This window comes from Ochotona curzoniae, unplaced genomic scaffold (assembly GCF_017591425.1).
Source record: "Ochotona curzoniae isolate NIBS_2020 unplaced genomic scaffold, NIBS_Ocur_1.0 contig_1071, whole genome shotgun sequence".
Taxonomy (NCBI): domain Eukaryota; kingdom Metazoa; phylum Chordata; class Mammalia; order Lagomorpha; family Ochotonidae; genus Ochotona; species Ochotona curzoniae.
In genome coordinates this window covers 24,160,906-24,181,122 of record NW_024464939.1, presented here as the reverse complement: position 1 = coordinate 24,181,122, position 20,217 = coordinate 24,160,906, and the positions used below count along the sequence as shown (strand labels likewise).

The 20,217-nt window shown below is 37.4% G+C and overlaps 1 protein-coding gene and 1 pseudogene across 1 annotated transcript in view; one reads left to right on the top strand and one right to left on the bottom strand.

The window, feature by feature from the left end:
- Window positions 1-13,450, bottom strand: part of LOC121164859 (cytochrome P450 7B1) — a 32,366-nt gene extending 18,916 nt beyond the window's left edge. The window contains exons 1-4 of the mRNA XM_040993205.1: window positions 13,395-13,450; window positions 11,564-11,700; window positions 1,656-2,243; window positions 991-1,197 (exon numbers count right to left, since the gene is read on the bottom strand). Of these exons, the coding sequence (XP_040849139.1) occupies window positions 991-1,197; window positions 1,656-2,243; window positions 11,564-11,700; window positions 13,395-13,450 (988 nt within the window). The remainder of the gene's footprint in view (window positions 1-990; window positions 1,198-1,655; window positions 2,244-11,563; window positions 11,701-13,394) is intronic.
- Window positions 13,451-15,056: 1,606 nt separating this feature from the next.
- On the top strand, window positions 15,057-15,465 carry LOC121166674 (annotated as a pseudogene).
- Window positions 15,466-20,217: the final 4,752 nt, after the last annotated feature.

Here is a 20,217-nt window from a genome sequence, read left to right as displayed (position 1 = left end):
GTGACCAAGACTGGGCAAGCTAGATGAGCCATTATTTCCAAACCCTGGCACATATTTATAAGGTTAAAATACTTGCCTACAATGTCCAAGTAGTGACACATATATACCTTTGCATTTGTGCCAAAAGACTTGGACTACTGTATTCTAAACTATTGTTAAGAAACCACAGGACAAGGTGTCAGTACTGAACAAGCAGCAAATAAACACAGGCATGGTGTTTAATTTGGGGAGTACAAGTCTATCTGGTAACGGTAGGGGAAACCCAGCACAGAGGAAGGTGATCTGCTGGGAAATCTCACGTAACAATGTGGAGACTTATGTAGAAACAAAACTTAGTCATAGTGTTAGCTGGTACATATTTTAGAAATTACCGACATTTCACAAAAAGTAATTTATTTTTCCTGATTTTCTCCTCTATATTCCTCCCTCTCTCCTTCTAGTCTTTCTTTACCTCCTTCCTTTCTATTTCTTCCCTTTTTCTGGAGTGTGTTTAAATCATTAATTTCCAGTGAGAAACACTTAATACTATGTTTTGGGGAATCATACACTCCAAACTATAAAAAATAACCTAGCTGCACCATTTTCAAAAAGAATAAATGCATCTTGCATAGAAGTTGCATTTCTGCAATACTTTCTTTTCCAATCTTTAGTAATTTTCTCATCAAAGTAGCTCCTGGATATTTAGAAAGCATTAGCATACCAACAGATGCTCAGAATCAAATGACTGAATAGGAATAAACTTTTTTTTTTATTGCAAAGCTTTGGTTTAGCCTTTTGCATACTTGCATAGTTAATTACCCAGGCCTTGATGTTTACATGCAATGAAAGTATCTACAGCTATAAACTACATAATTTATAATTGATGTAAATGTGTGTTATTATGTCAATTAGGCAGCTGTGTCCTCTACCTCTTGGTAAACAGCAATGAGTGATAAACTGAGTTTGCGGAGAGGTACCTTCTTTTCTGCATAACCAATAAAAATAAATTACCTAGGTAGATCAGACTGTCCAATTGTTCTTTGGTGATGTTAACCCCAAATCCAGATCCTTGCTGTTGACCTGTTGACTGCCAAAAATGGTCAATTTCGTCACGCACGGCTGTCATGGCTTCTGGGTGCTGCAGAATATAATACATGGCCCAGAACATAGCTGGAAAGGTGTTCGCCACAGAGGCCCAGAGAAAGCCTAAATGATGTGCTGGGAGAAAATAAGTGAAAAGGAAGATTAATAGCGTTTATTACACTGATTAGATTTGCAGTGTGCTAATTAAAAGATGTTAGGACACAGACCCAGCCAAGGATCAGTGCATGCTAATGAGAACCAATAGGCTTCTGAAGTCTAATTTTCTGCTTAATGAGAATAGTTTAAAATGTAATGTGTGTTGGGGGGGCAGGGAGGTGGAGGATGAGATAAGAAGACTAAATGCAGCTTAGTTATACTCCTTCTCATTATCACCATTAAGTATCTTGTTTTACCACCTCAGCAAAAAAAAAAAAATCAATTATCACAGAGGGTTGTTTCAGAGTAAAACATTTTATCACTAGCCAATTAGAAAGAGCATAAAAATTTTCAAGGTCGCCATTTTATCTTTTTATTTCAAAGGTCTATTGTAAATTATTTTATTTTAGGCAACTAATCATTCACAAGTTTCTTACCTCCTATTTCAATGTCCTCACGTACGTAGTATTTCTCCAATATCTCTTGCCTCTCTTGAACAATTTTTGACCATCCTTGCATCTTAGCTAAGCTTTCTGATGCCAAACATTTTATAAGTTTCTGTTGTATGGACTTGACATTGCCTAGGAGCTCAATGGGTATATCAGACGCTAAGTACACAAACTTGTCATCAAACTTGAAAAAATTTTCTCTTAGCGCACTAACTTTTTTACTGTTGTCAGCAAGAAATTTTCCATATATGGTTGTAAAGTTGATGTCAAATACTAATGAGCTGCAGAACTCTAGTAATTTTTCTGTTTTCCAGTTTGTGGCTTTTAATAGTTGAGCTTCAAACATTTGTTTCATATTCTGCACCATGTCTTCCAAGAGTAGGTCCAGAGATTTTCCTTTCAAATTTTGATAGCTGACATGGAGCTCCCCATCCATGTCATGGTTGTACATCAACTGTTTGATGGAAAACGTTTTCTCTGACACTTTATTACTAAACTTTTGAAAGCTCAATTGTTTCTGATTTTTTATTAGGAATTGATACTGGAAAGGGTCCAGGACAAATGTCAGATACTTCCCTAGAAGAAATAAAAAAGTGTAAGTTCATTTGGTAGCAAAACAAAAGTATATACCTTCATTTTGAAAATAGCTCAATGAGACTTAGAAAGACACTAACAACTAACACATAGCATTGAATAAAAATGAATTATATTTCTTTTGATTAGAAATACATGTTTCTTTTAAAAGTGGAAGAAGCTGGGAAAAAAATCCCAAAAGCTTTTAGTTGAATATATTGAAGTTGTTATTGACCTCTAAAAAAATAAACTGCCCTTTCACATTTCAACTAAGCATTCAAATATTTTGAAAATCTTATAAATGTTCCTAGGACCCCTTGACTTACACATTGCTCATATTTTCCCCCAGTAAAGCAAATAAAAATAGTGAATTAAATTGAAACTAAGCCATTCCATTACTGATAATTTAGATTTTACCAAAATCATTTCCCTATTTAGCATTGTCATTTTAGCTCTAGTCAGATATGCCTAGGATATGAAACAGGCATCCACAAAATCAATACTAACACAAAATCATAAATTTCAAAGTATTTTCATTTTTTTTAATAAATAAGAAAATAGCAGTTCAGGGAGATTTAGTAACACATACAAGGTCATTACTGACCTATGACTGACATGGAGTTCCAGTCTAGAACTTCTCCACTCATTCAACATTTATGACATGCAGAGACTTGCCTGGATGCCTTCTCTCTTGAGTTATACAGATGTAGAGATCACTGAATTGTTACAGACAAGGGTACAGGAGAGATGTACAAAGTAAGGGAAGCAGAAGATGGAATTTGCTGAGTTGTCAGCACGAGTTCCTTCAGATGATAATACTAGGTTTCCTATATGTCAGTATTCCCTAAGACTATTTTATCATTAAAAAAAAAAAAGAAACAAAAAACTTTGAGAGCCTTGGCAAAAATGCAGATTCCTACAAGATTAAAATTCACAAGGCTTAGAACTGAGGCCTCTGAGTTTAGGTTTTTAATGAGCTCCTCAAGTAATTCTCATAAGACAGCACCCTTAACAAAGTTATAGTTGACTTTACAAGACCTATCAGGGACTTGGGAGAATAATAGCTTGACCACCAGGTTTATCAGTAGAGAAACTTTGGGAAATCAGAAAGAGCCAGCATGGAGCTTATGAAAGCAGTAGCTGATGGGTCAAGAGCTTGGGTCTCTATAGCCACTAGGAAAACTGGAAGAAGCCTCTGGCTCCTGGCTTTGGCCTGATCCAGCCCTAGTCACTGCAGCCATTTGGTATTATTTTCAAATAATAATAATAATAATATGAAAACAAATAAGAAAATCGGGAGAAGTTGAAACAGCCAAGATCCTGTTGCTGCTTTTTTCTCATTAGAGTGTTTTAAAAAGCATTTATTTGAGAGGGAGGGGAGGGGGAGAGGGAGGGAGGGAGGGAGGGAGAGAGAGAGAGAGAGAGAGAGAGAGAGAGAGAGAGAGAGAGAGAAAATATCACTTTCTAAATGCCTGCGTGCAAGCTGGACCAGCTTGCAGCTGGAAGCTGTGAACTATTCAGGTCTCCATGTGGGTGGCGGACACTCAGCTACTTGAGGTATCATCTGCTGCCTCCCAGGGTATGCATTAACAGGTAGTTGGAACTGGAAGCCAACCTGGGAAGCCATCCAGGCACTCTGATGTGGAGTGTAGACTTCCCACCTGGGCATCCTAACTGCCCCACCACACACCTTCTAAATAGAGACATTCTAAAAATTCCTTCTAATTAGAAATATTATGCAAGTAGTGTTTAATAAATCTTTTTGTCCAAAGTATATTTGAAGTCTATGTGATTTCAAAAACTTTAATATCTATTTAGTTACTGTCTTCGTTAATCCTGTGTATATTGGGGATTGGAGTGTGTACAGCTATTTTAGGTGAATAGCTTATCACTTGTTATTTGTGGTAACTCAAACATGGCATTATAGAAATTAAAGTTGATACAGGACATTTAAAATAAAGGTTGGAACATTTTCTTATTTATTTGCTCAATTATTTGAAAGGCGAAGAATGAGACCACATGAGTGAGCAAGAGAGAAAGAGACAAATATTTCCCATCTGCTGGCTCACTCCCCGAATGCCCATAACAGGATCAGGCTGCAGCCAGGCCTGTGGATGCACTGTCCATCTCCCTTGTGAGTGGAACAAACTCAATTCCTTCAGCAATTTGCATTAGCAGGGAGTTGGCCACTCATTTTGGTCAGATTGGTAATTTGGATCAGTTAGTTAATTAGTTAGATTTTTGCCCCAGGGAGAGCAAAAAGGACTGTACTGGAATTGGGCACATTTTATGTCACTTGCTTTATCATAGCCGTTTAATTAAATCAACATTCTAGCATCTGCCTGACAAATAATTGAAAATAATCAAATATCATTTTGCAAAACGTACAGTTTTAGGCAAAGTGGTGTATTTTTACAGGTGATGATTCATACTTTTCTCTCCTCATTAAATGAAAAAATATTTTGCTAAATATCCTCCTGGCTAAATTATTATCTAAAATTCAAAGAGTATATGAAAGATTGTAATACACAGTCTTATAAAATATTTTTAAAATTTTTATCAGCACATTATCTACATTCAACTAAATCTATGTGTAAAGACAAAAAATATAATCAGACTTGATGACAAGATGCACCTGTTGCTGGGATGACTTCATTAGTGGCTGGAAGATGTTAGAAGTTCTGTTTTATTTCTGATTATAAATACATGTGTTCTCTCCCTCTCCTCCAGATCTGCTTACTTACTTTTTGTCTATCTCTCCTCCCGCATCCCTCTCTCCCTTTTTTCTCTCCCTGTTTCTCTTTCTTTTCCCCTGTTTCTTTCTCATCTTTCCATCATGGCAAACTCTTTAGGAGGGAAGGTATGGAAACTATGAGGTTAATTACAAATACAACAAATAACTTGTGAAAAAAACTATTCCAGGATAGAAATTAATCACCAATAAATTAATTTGTTAAAAAGAAATCTATTACATTTTGGTTCTGCTCTTTAAAAAACATTTCTGATAAGCTTAATTTTTTAGATAAAATTCTTATTTTTTTTTTCAAGGCTCTTTTCACTCTAGAATTTTTAATTTCATTCCGACCTTTTTATTTGCTTTTATTCAACATAAAGGCACTGTATCTCAAGTACCATATTTCTGTCTGAGTTGTGGATTGCTACAGAAGCAGACATTTTATTTCTTTAGATTTTACTTTTCAAGTGGGTTTGGAAGTACTTATAACCCTGGAGATGTTAGCTGGCTTTCCAACTTCTAATCTTCAGCATAAACAATTTAAGCTAAGTTTTCCAAAATTAATATTAATTTAAACCATCTGTCCACCATCTGCTAATGTGAGATGCAAAACCAGAGTTTCTTTGTGATCTTTAATCAGGCAGTCAGGAAAACACATATACATTCATAAAATAAATTAAAACTTTCTAACAAAGGAAACTGTCTAAAAAGTTATTGTGAAAACCATGTATTCCTGGAGCAAAATTAACTTTTGCTTCAGTGTGATTTATGTAAATAAATGCCAAGTGTCAACAGGCATGCTGTATGGTTCACAAAGATCGCAAGGTACAGACAATATTCTTTGCCATGTTTTCAAAAGAGAAGAAAATGCTGTCAGCAGTTGGTATGAAATATTGATTTAAAGAATATCAGAGTTTGCATTTGTCTAAAATACAAATGTCAAAATGGAGCCCATGTCTGCAAAACTGAAATATCAAGTCATTTCTTTGAACATTAAATTTGAAATCGGATTAAAAAATTTCACATATTTATTACCAATTATTTGATTCATGTTCTTTTTGAATAGTTAGCTGGACTATAAATATTAACTCTAGCATTGCTGTATAACTTAAATATAACCCTTTACTAATTCGATTCAACAGCCATTTTGTATTCTTCAAAATTAATTCTGTAGAAAGCTAAAGACACAGGATTTGAAATACGTTGAATATTATGTTAAAAAAAAAACCCTCAAATCATTCAGCCCAGTGTCTCATAAATAAGAAGTATGACATCTGTATAACCATAAATTGAATTTAGATGCTTAAATTTCATATATTTGTTGCTGTATAAAGACATAGCCGTGGGCCCGATATGGTGGGCTAGTGGCTGATGTCCTCACTTTGCATACACTGGGACCCCATACGAGTGTCGGTTCCTTTCCTGGCTTCTCCACTTCCCATCTAGCTCCAAAGGATGGGAGAGCAGTGAAGGATGGCTCAAGGCCTTGGGATCATATACCAGCATGTGAAACCCAGAAGAAGCTCCTGGCTCTTGGCTTTGGATTGGCTAAGCTCTGGCCTTTGGGACCACTTGAGGAGCGAATCAGTAGATGGAACATGTTTTTCTCTCTGCTTTTTCTTCTCTCTGTAAATCTGACTTTCCCATAAAAATAAGCAAATCTTAAACAAAAACAAAAGCTAAAACAAAAATACAACATAGTCATGAGAATTCAGGTTAACTCTTTGGCTTTTTTGTGAACAGACATAGCCACTGAACAAGTATGAGAAATTTGAATTTTGAAGAAATTCTACATAATTATCAACTTTTAGTCAGTTTTAATTGATTCAATAGAATGTCATTAATATCTCAAATTGAAAATACTAGATGGCAGAGTACAATGGGAACCAACTTCTTATTTTCGAAGATAACCACATTTACCTACCCACCCATTTATTAGGGAGATTTCACTAACCCTTGACAATGACGTGTGGTGAAGCTTCCCTGGGATGACATGTAAGGAAAAGATTCGCTGCACCAGCACACAGAACCAAGTAGAGAACTATTTTCTGCGACAGGTCACGAATCTACACACTTTCTCACGAAAAGATGTACCTTTTAATTTCCTTATTAAGATGACATCTGTGTCCTTTGGGACTTTTTCGGGTGACAATCATTTGCTCATCACGCAAGAATGTACAACCACTGAAATCACATTGTGGGACAATAGTGGAAGACTTTGTTCTTCACATTTTCCAAATGAGCTAATTTGAAAACTGATCCAAAGAACCATATATGTTAACTGGATTTCCGGATAAGAGTTTACCCAACCTCAAGTTAGAAGTGCAAGGAAAGTGGGAGTATTCGTTTTTAACGGTAGTTGTTTACCATGCAGTTCAGTATAACCACGGTCAAATTGTTTCACATTAGAAATACAGCAAGCTTCTTCATGTCTCAGATGAAAATATCAACTATTGGTAGAAATATTTTTTTTAAAAAAACGAATAACATTATTTGGATACAACACAAGTTTATAATTAATTCACTTAGCTTATTTTGGATACACTATATTAAAAACAAAAAAGCAAAAAGAAAATGAACCATTTGATCATTTGATGTGTCCACTTATTAGAAACCCAAATTTAGATTTTAAGGTAAGAAAAGTGAAGAATGCAGGTTTGCATCATGCAGCCAAAAGCTCAGTTAGAAAAGAAGCATAAGCCATGGTCTTTATTTGTATTATAACAATTCATAACCTCTGAGGTGTTAGGAATTTCCCATCAAATATTTATTGTGAATTAATCAGTGCTAAGCTCTGGACAAAATGTTGGTAATAGAGAAGCTAACAGAATAATGAAGGGAGACAGACAAGTGAATTAGCAATAAATTTACAATGTACTAAATGCTCTGACAGAAGTGATACTGGGAATAATTGGACCCTGGAGAAGAGGCACCAACTGAAGGAAGAAATGGCTAGCAAGGGCATTTGGGAAGTCATGTGTGGTCTCAAAATATAAGTTCATGCCACTCAGGGAAGAATGGAGTCTGGCAGGAGGAAACACAAGAGAAAACACAGAGGCACAGAAGGGGAGGAAATTTAGACAACATGGTACGGTAATGGTGCATTCTATACAAGCAAATTGTAAGAAGAGCTAGAGTTGCAAATGTAGGTGGAGACTGGATCTTGGAGAGGTTGCAGAGCAGTAATAAGTGCTCTTCTGTTACTAAGATGCATGCTTTTCCTTATTCAATCTTCCTGATACCAGAGTGTATATATTATATTATTATTTGAAGAGGCTTTTCCAGCTGCCAGCAAAGTGAGTAAGATGTAATAAAAACTACTGCCTGCTTACAAAAGCATTCAGTTACATAATCTGGTTGGTTCATTCCACCCACCCACCCCTTATTCTACATTAAAACTATTGCCCTGAAATCAAGTCACTGCTCTTTAGGAAGAGAATAAAATAGAGAATTGGAGTTAAGGAACAGGTGCACTTGAAGATGATGCAGATAAGAACTACTCCGTCCATGAAAGAACAAAAAAAGCGCTTAAGTCAGGAGAGTCAACAGTGTTTTCCATAATTCAGAAAGAAATGAGAAATAATCATGGTGAAAGCAGGTAGACAGGTCTAGTCACGTGGATCTGTAAACTTGTCAGCAAGCTGGAGTGAGAGCTCCACGGATGAGCCACAGAGTCAGCCACTCTGGGTTATTCTCCTGAAAACTCTAGATGCAAAAAAAAAAAAAGGCAGAAAGAGAGAGGGAAGAGTAACTAGAAGAATAAAACTGAAACTTAACCATGATAATAATCTAAGGGGAAGGACTCAAGAAAAGAAAAGTTAAAAATAGGAAGGTACTTCAAAGAGTTAACAGAAAAGATATAATTTAAGGGCCCTGTGCGGTAACCTTGTGGCTAAAGTCTTCTTCTTGTGTGTGCCAGGAGAGATCCCATATGGATGCCGGTTCCAATCCCAACAGCCCTGCTTTCCATCCAGCTCCATGCTTGTGACCTGGGAAAGCAGTCGAGGATGACCCAAAACCTTGGGACCCTGCACCCATGTGGGAGACCGGGACGAGGCCCCAGACCCCTGGCTTCGAATTGGCTCAGCACCAGCCATTGCGGCCATATAGGGAATGAATCAATGGATGGAAGGTCTTACTGTCTGTCTCTTCTCCTCTCTGTATACCTGACTCTCCAATAAAAATAAAATAAATCTTTTTTTTTCTAAGAAAGTATGATTTATTTTATGACTCAAATTTTATTTTCATAATCTCTGGAAAGGTGCCATAATGCCAGCCTCTACTATTCAGGGCTTTCAAAATCGTTTTTGCATCAAATTAGAAATGTCTAATTCTATTTTCCCATTAACTTTTTTATTTTAAAGTTCTCTCATATTAGTGTGAAAGGAATGAATGATGATGTAGATACTTCCCATGGTCAGACAAGGTTAAGAACAAAGAGTCGTTGGGTTATCGCAAGCAGTCTGAGATTGGAGAAAAGGTGGTGAGGGCAATTGTGAAGCACAAGTACATCTAGTAAGCTTGTGGGGATGCTGAAGAGATTAAACCTCATGACATCAAGTACTTTATGAAACAAAAGGAAAAGAGTAGACTGTCTTACCACAGCCAGGAGTCAGGAAGCTCATACACAGTCTTCCCACTCCTTCCACAGGCAAGGAAGGTTAGAAAGCAAACCAGAGATTAGGACAAACTAGTCTAAACTTCAGCTTTCTGCATATTGGCAGGACAGATAAACGTGAAGTAAAGGAACCGCCAGCTAGGAAAGATGGCCAGAATCAATGTGTCTTGCCTTCCCACATGTGCGCCTGTGCAGTGTAACAGCTGCTGCTCCAGGAAGAGATAGAATCTAATACAGTACACTGTTCTTGAACCTGGACTGTACCATGATTTAATCTGATAGAATCTAGTGGAAATGATGCTTTTGCAGTCTCTGAGACCAGGACTCAAGAGATCTTGCAGGTTTTCCGATGCTCCTCGTTGAATCACTAACTGCCAATGTGGGAAAAATTTCTTTAGAAAAAAGGACCATGGGAAGGAAGCCGAAGCAGGCGTGCAGGAAGGTCATCTTGGGCCATCTCGCCCGAGTTCAACCCATCCTCTGACCATTGCAGGCCTGCGGGCAGTAAACCAGAAGGTGGGAGTGCTTCTTCTTCCTCCCTCTTTCCCTTCCTCCTTTCCTGCCTTCCTCCTTAAAGAAAAGAATCACAAAGAAAAAAAAAAAACAAGAGCTAAAATGTTCCTACTTCTCCATCAAACATTATGATGTTTACAGGGAATAGTAATCTTGCTGTTTGTTTTGGCAACCATTTTATTGAAATTTGAAACCGAATGAACATTTTGACATGAAAAATGTATTCTACATCAATGGCTTTTAGGAATCCCAAGATGGAACACCTGGAATGAATATGTGGAGCATGATGCATTTTTAGTGTAACAAAACTACTCTTTATGATACAGTAACGATTGGTATTGCTGCTATGAATTTATCAAAACCCTAAAGTCTACACAATTCAAAGAGCAGGCCCTATTGTTTCATGGACTTTTAATAACATATGAATATTGGCTCGTTTGTTATAATGAATGTACTTAATATGCTACAGTGTATTAAGTCTTGAAAGAGAAGAAATGAGCATATGGGAACTCTCTGAACTATCCACCACATTTTTTGAAAACTTAAAAGCATTGTACAAAGTAAAGGAAATCCTAGTGTTTTTTTTTCCTTTTTCTTTAATTCTCTTAAAATGGAACCAAATCAAACCAAATCAGAATGACAGGTGTTAGCAGGAATGTGAGGTTCTGTAGGTATCACCAAGAGGTTTTTGTATTCTTTCATTTCTTTCTTCATTTATTCACTCAAGTGGCAGGAGAAAAGGAGGGAGAGAAAGAGCCAGCATTCCCATCTGGTGAACACTTACAAAACATTCATGGTGGCCTGGATGCTGAGAGCCAGGGGCCAAAGCTGAGAGCTAGGAATCTAATCCAGGTCTTCTTGTTTGTGATGAGGACTCAACCAACTAAGCCATCCATTTGCTTGTCATGACTTGCATTAGCAGAAAGTTGTAGTCCGGAGCAGGGCTTGGCTTCATACCCAAGCACTCCAATATAGGATGCAGGTGTCTTAATTGCTATGCCAAACTCACCCTGGATAATTAGTTTTTTAATGTAAGGATTATTGTACTCAAAACTCTTGCTTTCTTTTGCACTGGTTCTAAAACTAAGGTACTATTCTATAGACATTCTTCATTTTGCCAGGAGAAAACTATGAAGACATTTCAGAACAGGTCAAAGATTATACCATATATTTGATGCTTATGGAAGTACTTCTGGGATCCATTCGCGGCACAGCAAGCTAATCTTCCATCCTGTGGCTCTGGCATCCCCCCTGGGTGATCTTGCACCCTTGAATCCATGTGGGAGACCTCTAAGAGGCTCCTAACTCCCAGCTTAGGATCAGCTCAGTGTGGCTGCTGCGGCCATTTGTAGAGTGAACCAGTGGATGGAAGAACTTCTCTCTATCTCTTATTCTTTCTCTCTGTAATATCTACCTTTCAAATAAAGATAATCTTAAAAAATAATAAGATCTTCTCACCCCCAAGCAGAATAGTGAAAATGTCACCATGTTGCTTTTGAAGACTTCTCAGGAAACCTAAGGGATCTTTTCGGATACTCAATATCACTCCAAGATAGGGAATCCAGCCTTTTATCAATGGAGGTTCACCAGGTCTCCTACAAGAAAACGAAGACAAAAAAAAAAAATCAAACGACTACTATTTCAATGCATGTAATACTTACTTACATAATCTAGAAATGATTGGCATGAATTGCACAGATTCTTCCATGTGTTTTCTTAGATGCTCTAATATGTATGGCTCTTAGTTTAATTCACAAGTTTTGGTAAGCAACTTTTTTTTTTTTTTGAGAAATCATGTTAATCAAGGCCCAAATTGCTACTTGACAGTGTAGCCACAACCTGTCTCATTCACAGCATGTTCAATTTCCACCCTTATAAATAGGCACTTATAGACCTGTAGCTCTGTGACTAAGGGGAACTCAAGGAAACTTAATCAACTTTCATGTAATACAGTCTATCAAATTGTCAACTTAGTGTAATGCTGGTAAAAACAAATGATCACCGCCTGGATTTCTTTTTTTTTTTTTTCATAATCATGATATAAATGTTGCCTGACAAATTGAGTCAACAAGACCCAAACTTAGTTTGGCTAACGCTTGTGATTGTCTACTATACACTTTGTGGTTTGCTATCAGCCAGACCTAAATCAAGTTTTAGTTAAGCTACTTTGTTGGAAATTAGACAAACAAACCATTTTCGTTACTACTTTATATTAACACTATGGTTTTATATGCTTTGTGCCAATCAAACTAACCCTACTTCATTTTAAGAACAACTATGTAAAGGTATTTTTGTCTTTCCACAAAACAAGAATATAAGCCAATTTTTAAATTAAACTTAAGATACCCTCAATTATATTTTTAGCTAGCTGCAATTCTTAGGGAGGTGATGTATTATAGCATGTTCAGTTCTTAAAAATCACTTAAGTGTACTAAGTGCAGTAATGGAGCTGTGTTCTTCACAATGTACAGTGTATTTTAGAAATTTTCTCTGAATTGACAGATTGCAAAGTTAGGACTTGGATGACATTATTGAAACTTCATTGCAATCTGCAGTTTGCAAGTAAGGGAAATCTCAAAGCCTGAAAGTAAAAACGAAATTTCTCTAAAGTCATGAAATGACTCAAGGGCAAGATGTGTATAAGGATGCAAGCCCTGGAGTCCCACAACTGTATCTGTGCCCTTAGGAACATTTCAGTCACCTCTCAAAGATGTTAAAAACCCCTTCAATGCAGCTCACCACCCTGCACATCCTAAATGACAAGCACCTTCCGTAAACTGCTGTGTGTGAATCTGAGAGCTCCTGCTGCGTGCTGGGTGTTAGATGTGTAGCTGCCAGAGTAAAGCCCTTTGTTATCAGATGTCAGTTAGGCTGGAACTGCATAATCCACGAGGGACAGTTAATAATCTTTAAAAATCTCGTATGTCATTGAGGATAACGAAAATCTTCATGTTATTTCCAGGAGACAGATACTTAAATATATTCATCTTTGAAGTTTCTTTTTATTAAACATTATAAATGAATAGGATGCTTTGCTACATGTTAATAACAATTTGACAACTTTTAAGATGTGTGATGCCTCTTTTACAGTACTATCAATTAAACAAGTTTGCTCTTTTTTTAAATCTATAATCTTGGCAAAATTGCCCTTAAAATTTCTTCCCATTTATTGGCATAGTTCAATCTGAGTCAAAGTTTACCTGCCTTTCTCAACTCAACACAACAAACAAAACGAAAAACCAAAGCCATTTTTATCCTAGAAGAGATTAAAACAAATACTTAAAAGTACCCTGATTCTCTGGTCCATCTGTGAAGATGACTTATACTAAAGGCAGTGTAGTACATTTTGATTAATCACAAGACATTACTAGCTCAGATTTGATCAAAAATCAAGATTATGATCATACCAGCATGAGCTTCCATGTAGTTAGATTAACTCTATCATAGGCTTTTCTTTTCCTACAACCCAACGTGGGAGAACTAAATGTATAAAATGAAGATCAGATTTTTTTTCAGGATTAAAAATTAAGAATGAATTGACTTGTCACAAAAGGAATAATTTTCCTTTTTCTTTCCAAAGACGATTTTCCTTAAAGTTAGTTTACAAAATTAATGCTTCTTTCTAAAGAAAAATACTTAGAAGTGAAAAGCTGCACAGAAACACAGATCTTATTATTCATACTTCTTTTTTTTAATGTAACACTTAAGTAAGGGGAGACTTGCGTTTTTGAGAAATATAAAAAAGACAGTATACCAACTCATGTTACACCCAAGATCAAATAAGAAGAGACTGCACGTGGGGTTGAAGAGCAGGATTTTCAAGTAATAAACTGCTTTAGCTCACTCATTTCTTATCAGTGACCTTTTTAAATCATGTATGTGATCTCGTTCACAAAATTTCTTTTTTCCATTTTAGCTCTCTTCCATAGTCTACTTTCACTCTGGTTTAATGCTTGAATGTTGCATTGTGACAAAGATTTGGAAAGGCTTTTTGTCATATTCTAATTTAATGCAACTAATTTCATCCTCTATGCTCTGTCATTCGGTCAAAAGCTGTATTCTTCATGGAGTTTCCACGGGGGTGGGGGGGAGGGAATGAATGGGACTCAGAAATCTAGGGGAATATTAACTTAATGTCCAGAATCAGGGAGACATTAGGACACTATTTTATTATTACAAAGATCAGAAGATCATCATTTTTTACAGCTGTGTTTATTTTGGCAATGATAAGCTTAAAGCCATGTCAAAACTGTGAATATTTTCAAGAAAAAATAGAGTCCTACTTTGATTTATGACCCACTGAAGACAGATAACAGAAATCTTTTTTCATCAGTATATTTGTAAAAAGCATTTAGGGAAGAAAGACATCACAAAACATGATGCAGAAAGGTCACTGACACATGGACCAGAGCAAATGCTGTTGCTTCTCTTGTGCCCTTTGACTTTGAAAACAAAAACAATCTGCTACGCTTAACATGTATTGGGGGTGATCAAGCTCCAAAAGATGAAACAGAAAAGTCTGAATGCAATTATGAATCTTTAAAAATCTGTAGTTGTAATCCCCCATTTAATCTAGCTTAAACACTATGCACGCCTTCAGATCTTTTCACTACTATTAAAGCAACAACTTCCCTCCAGTATGTTCATTAATACTAAAGGAACTACCAAGATACACCTAATACATTATTAAAATTAGAGCTAGAAATACACATGCTTTGAATAATCAAATTCAAGTTCTACGGATACACCATTGCATCAAGAGTTGTAATTTCTTCTACACCAGTGGTAGGATACATATTAAAGTCTGTGTAAAATGTTGGCACAGCCCAACTTAATCCGGAAGCAAGTACTGGAGAATAATCAACATACATAAAATGGTTATAGACCATAAAATGTGTTTAAGACTTATGCCCTTAAGTCCAGGCAGCCCAAGAGTGTGGTAAGTAACGGTCTCCAGTGCAAGGGTCATTTCGTTGCTGGGAAAGGACGGCCCTCGCCTGTGGTGATGGTGGTTAGTAAGATGAACAAAGATGCACAGATGAAAGCAGCGATTAACCACAAGTTGATAGAAACTGGAGAACGAGAATGCCTCAAAGAGTTGCTGCGAGCTAAATTAACTGAATGTGGCTGGAAGGATCAGCTGAAGGCTCCTTGAAAAGAGGTAATCAAAGAAAAAAGACTAGAACAGGTTACTGTTGATGACTTGGTGACTGAAATTACTCCAAAAGGCAGAGCCCTGATACCTGACAGTGTAAAGAAGGAGCTTCTGTAGAGAATAAGAACTTTCCTTGCTCACCATGCCCGCCTTTAAGATTGAATTAGACTGTGTTCTGTGATTTGATTTTTGAAAGTAAAATTTGCCATAAATTAGAGGTCACTTTCCCAAAATAAAATCTTTTTTTGTATAATGATTAAAAAAAAAAGGATTTATCCCCTTCTCTAAAAAGAACACTGAAATTTAAAGAAATGGACTTACAGAATGCTGGGTTTCTCATTATACATTCTAGTTTACATTTGTAGTTAAATAAACAGGTAAAATATTGGGCGATTGATCTGTTGCACATTGTTCCTCTTGACAGTTACAGCCCAGTGCTTTCTAACATAACCTTTACCACATTTCCTGTAATCATTCTATGATAAGTGTCTTGGTTACTTTTGCACATTTTTAAGTAAATGGTTCTTGACCCTTATACAAATACATCAGTTTAGGAAGAGTAAAAAATCTATATATATCAACTCAAAATCTCTAGATATATTTTTGCATTATTTGCAGCAATCCCTTAGCAATTTCTATTTTTCCTAATTCATGAGGATGTATGAGTGTGTGTGTGTGTTTAAAATTTTAGAAGCAATACAATTGATGGGTATTATAATATCTGATTATAATACTTTAAATTAGGCTCCTTGCAGGGCTATTCTCAGTAATCAGAAATGTGGAAACAATCTAAATGTGGCATACACACAGAGTAGAATACAATTCATTTTCACAGAAGGAAATCTATAATCTGCAACAGCATGAATGAACCTAAAAAATATTATACCAAATGAGATAAGCCACTTATATAAAGACAAACACTACCTGATTCCACTTTGTGAAATATTTAAACTAGTCAAATTGATATAATTAAAAAATGGAATGGTACTGCCAGGTGCTCTAGAGATCTGCTCTGCCATCTTGTACCTGTAGACAACAATAACATGCCATATACTTAAAAAGCCAACGCTAAGTGTGATTGCTACAATAAAATAATAAATCAAAGAAACTTGAAGAGTCTAATTAAACTCCAAGAGTCATATCTGATAAAACCACAAGGAAAGTAGAAATAGGGTAGGATGGTCAGGTCAGGATTGTGACACAGTGGATTCAGCAATGTCAGTGTTCCATACGAGCACAGTACCTAGCCCAGTACCTATTCTCCACCTGCAGTCTAGCTCCCTGCTAATAGTCCTCAGAGAGCAACAGGGGGCCATCTAGTTACCCAGATCCCTGCCACACATGAGAGAGATCAGGATGAAGTTCCAGGATCCTGGCTTCAACCTAACCTTGACCATTGCAATCGTTAGAGAGCGAATCAGCTTGGATGATCTCTCTCTCTCCTCCTCTGCAGCCCTATCTTTTCAATATAATATACATTTTAAAAGCATGGAAGGGAAGTTCCTCAACTTTACGAAAAATCCCTATAGCTAACAGTATGCATAATAGTTACAATGTGGATGTTCTCACTAAGATCAGGAAAAAGGAATGCCCATATTATCACTCCTACTAAACATTATACTAGAAATCTGAGCAAATGGAGTAAAATAAGAAAAGTCTAAAAAGACATACATTTTAGGAAAAAAAACCCTAAAATTGTCTTTGTCCACAGATTGACATGACTGCCTAAATAGAACACCTTAAAGAATCAATATTTATTAAAGTAAGTTTGTGGGTTACACTGTTATACAGAAAGTCAAATACTTTTGTATAGTAACAATGAAAAACCAGGACTTCGAAATTGGAAGTATATTAGCATAAAACATGAGATATTAGGTACACTTAATATACAATGTTCATACGAATGTTCATATTTAAATCTAACAAAATACATAGAGATATTTATATGAGAAAATCTGTAAAATTCTGATAAAAGTATAGAAAAACTCTGAATAAATAGAAAAGCATTCTATGGAAGGGAATAAGGTAATCTAGTATCAGTTCTTAATTTGACTTATAGTTTCAACACAGTCTCAAAAATCCAAGTTAGTTAGGTTGGAAATAAAAGCAAACTGATCTAGTGTATCTATGCTTAACAAAAACTTAACCATTGTTTGGGCATTTGACACACTGGTTAAGAGGCTGCTTGGGGGCCCAGCGCAGTGGCGCAGTGGTTAAGGTCCTCGCCTTGCACACCTGGGATCCCATATGGGCGCTGGTTCTAATCCCAAGAGCCCCGCTTCCCTTCCAGCTCCCTGCCTGTGGCCCGGGAAAGCAACAGAGGACGGCCCAAAGCTTTGGGACCCTGCACCCTCGTGGGAGACCCGGAAGAGGCTCCTGGCTTTGGATCGGCATAGCATTGGCCGTTGCACTCACTTGGGGAGTGAATCATTGGATGGAAGATCTTCCTCTCTGTCTCTCCTCTCTGTATATCTGCCTTTCCAATTAAAAAAAAAAAGAGGCTGCTTGGGACACCCCACATTGAGGCGCATAATTTAAGCCTTGGCTCTACTCCTGATGCCAACTTTTCTGCTAATGTGTTGTACTCCTGACACCAACATGGAAAACAAACTGGGGTTCCCAGCTCCTGTGGAGATAAAGGACACATGTGGGCCATGTCATGGCTGAGAAAGTTGGGAGGGAAAAATTTACATACAGCAAGAGATGTATGGTTTCCGACTCATGACTTTAAGTTAGCTCCATAGCGGTTTGATTTCATTTCTTCCTCAGAGATTTCTGACCCTTGATCTTAACAGTTGCTTAAGGGTGCAAATTCACCACATCTTTTTAGCAAATGCTTGCCCATCCCAGTTTCTGAAATCTCTTATCAAATGGATCCTTTTCACAAGCTGGAGAATTGCTAACTAGCACTGGTGGTTGTGTCCCCCATATTGCCATCATTATTTTGAGAGGTTGTTGATTCCATTGCACATGAATCAGCAGTGGAGGTGACCCAATATGGAACACCTGAGTTGAGGCTAGATCATATACCCATAGGCTTTAGTTCTTGAGATCTGAGATTCTGACATGTCTGAGATCAGAAGGACATGACAGCATGGGCTGCTTGCCAATGTCAAAATCCAATGGTAGCTGCTCCCTACCTGCAGTGAGTACTGTGGCCTGAACCAGGGAACCCTAGCATGTCAACCTATCAAGCTCCCAGTCCAATCCATCCCCAGTTGTGGCTCTTGTGCTCATTGATGTGTGTGCACTGGCCTGGCCTCACGAGGCACATGGCATGCATTCTTTGCTTTCCCCTAGCCAGCCCATCTCAATCTCCATTCTCACATACATGGCAGGTGCAGTGGCCTGGGAAGGCTTGTGGTGATGGCTCTGCTAATGATAAAATCCCTGAGTGGGCTACAACCTGTTTTACCCTACTAGTGCTAGCCCCGCAAATCCCTACCCTGGCTGCCCCAACAGGCACCTATAGTCCAGCTCCTGCTTTTAACCTAATCCAGTACTGACCACTGCATGCATTTGGAAAGTGGGACCAGCAAATGAAGAGCTGTTTCTGTCACTGAGTCTGATTATATATTTCTCTCTCTCTCTCTCTGCTTTTCAAATAAAGCGAAAATAAATGCACAAAATTTACAAAAGCCCTGAGCAAGAATGTGGTAAGGACCACTGACTTCAACATCTCAAATCTGAGAACTACTTAAAAAACCAAGAATAGTGAGACAAAAGAACAGATTGTTGGGTTGCAGAATTTAGAATAACAATGTGAGTCATCTAGATAAAGATCATAAAATATAAATCAAATATAGGTAAATTATCAAAATTGTACTAAGGAAGCAGACAAAAAATTGTTACATTTTTAAAAAGCCCTCTTGTAGGATGTTCCTTAGTTTGAGATGTCTGATATTTTCTCATGACTAGACTGAAGTTATCATTGGGGGAAGAATTCTACAGAAATGACAGCTGTTGGGCCCAGCGCAGTGGTGCAGTGGTTAAGGTCCTCACTTTACACACCCGGGATCCCATATGGGCGCCGGTTCTATCCCGGCAGCCCCGCTTCCCTTCCAGTTCCCTGCCTGTGGCCCAGGAAAGCAGTCGAGGATGGCACAAAGCTTTGGGACCCTGCACCCGCGTGGGAGACCCGGAAGAGGCTCCTGGCTTTGGATCGGGATAGTATCGGCCGTTGTGCTCACTTGGGGAGTGAATCATCAGACGGAAGATCTTCCTCTCTGTCTCTCCTCTCTGTATATCTGCCTTTCCAATGAAAAAATAATAAAAATAAATCTTAAAAAAAAAAAAAGAAATGACAGCTGTTTTCATTGTGATGCTGCTTTTTATGATAAAGAAACAATGTTTCAATATTAAAAATGAAAATCACTTATAGAAAACACTACGTTCCAAAAAGTAGTTGATGGCAAAAAGTACACTATGACTGAATCAATGACCGATTCTAAAATGAACTCAAGGTTCTTACATTAAATGAAGAGTGACGCAACCTCAGATTTTCTCTAGGGACAAGTAGGACTCACGCCACTCTATTCTTAGAATAAAGAGCACACAATGAGCACCAAATGCTGTGACTACAAATTGTGGACACAGAGTCATGTGGGAATATCCACTGCCTCACGGGATCCAGTTGACACACTACAGGGGCAGCAAAAAATAATTTTCTATGACAATGGTGGGAGGGAGGATGGGGTACATGTGTCAGACTAGGACAAACGGAGTTCATGATTGTCTCTAAGGTTCTACTCACAGGATGAAACCTGCGACAGAGACATGCCCTTATCTTGGGGCATTTCATATGTACAGCTAGGGATTAAGGTAATTTCTCCCTTCCTACGTGGTAAGTCTTGTTTATTGTGGATTCTAATGTCAAATATTGAACATAGATGATCTTCTTAATATTTATTTACTACAGGGATCAGATCTACCATAATCTCTTTTCAAGATGAGCATT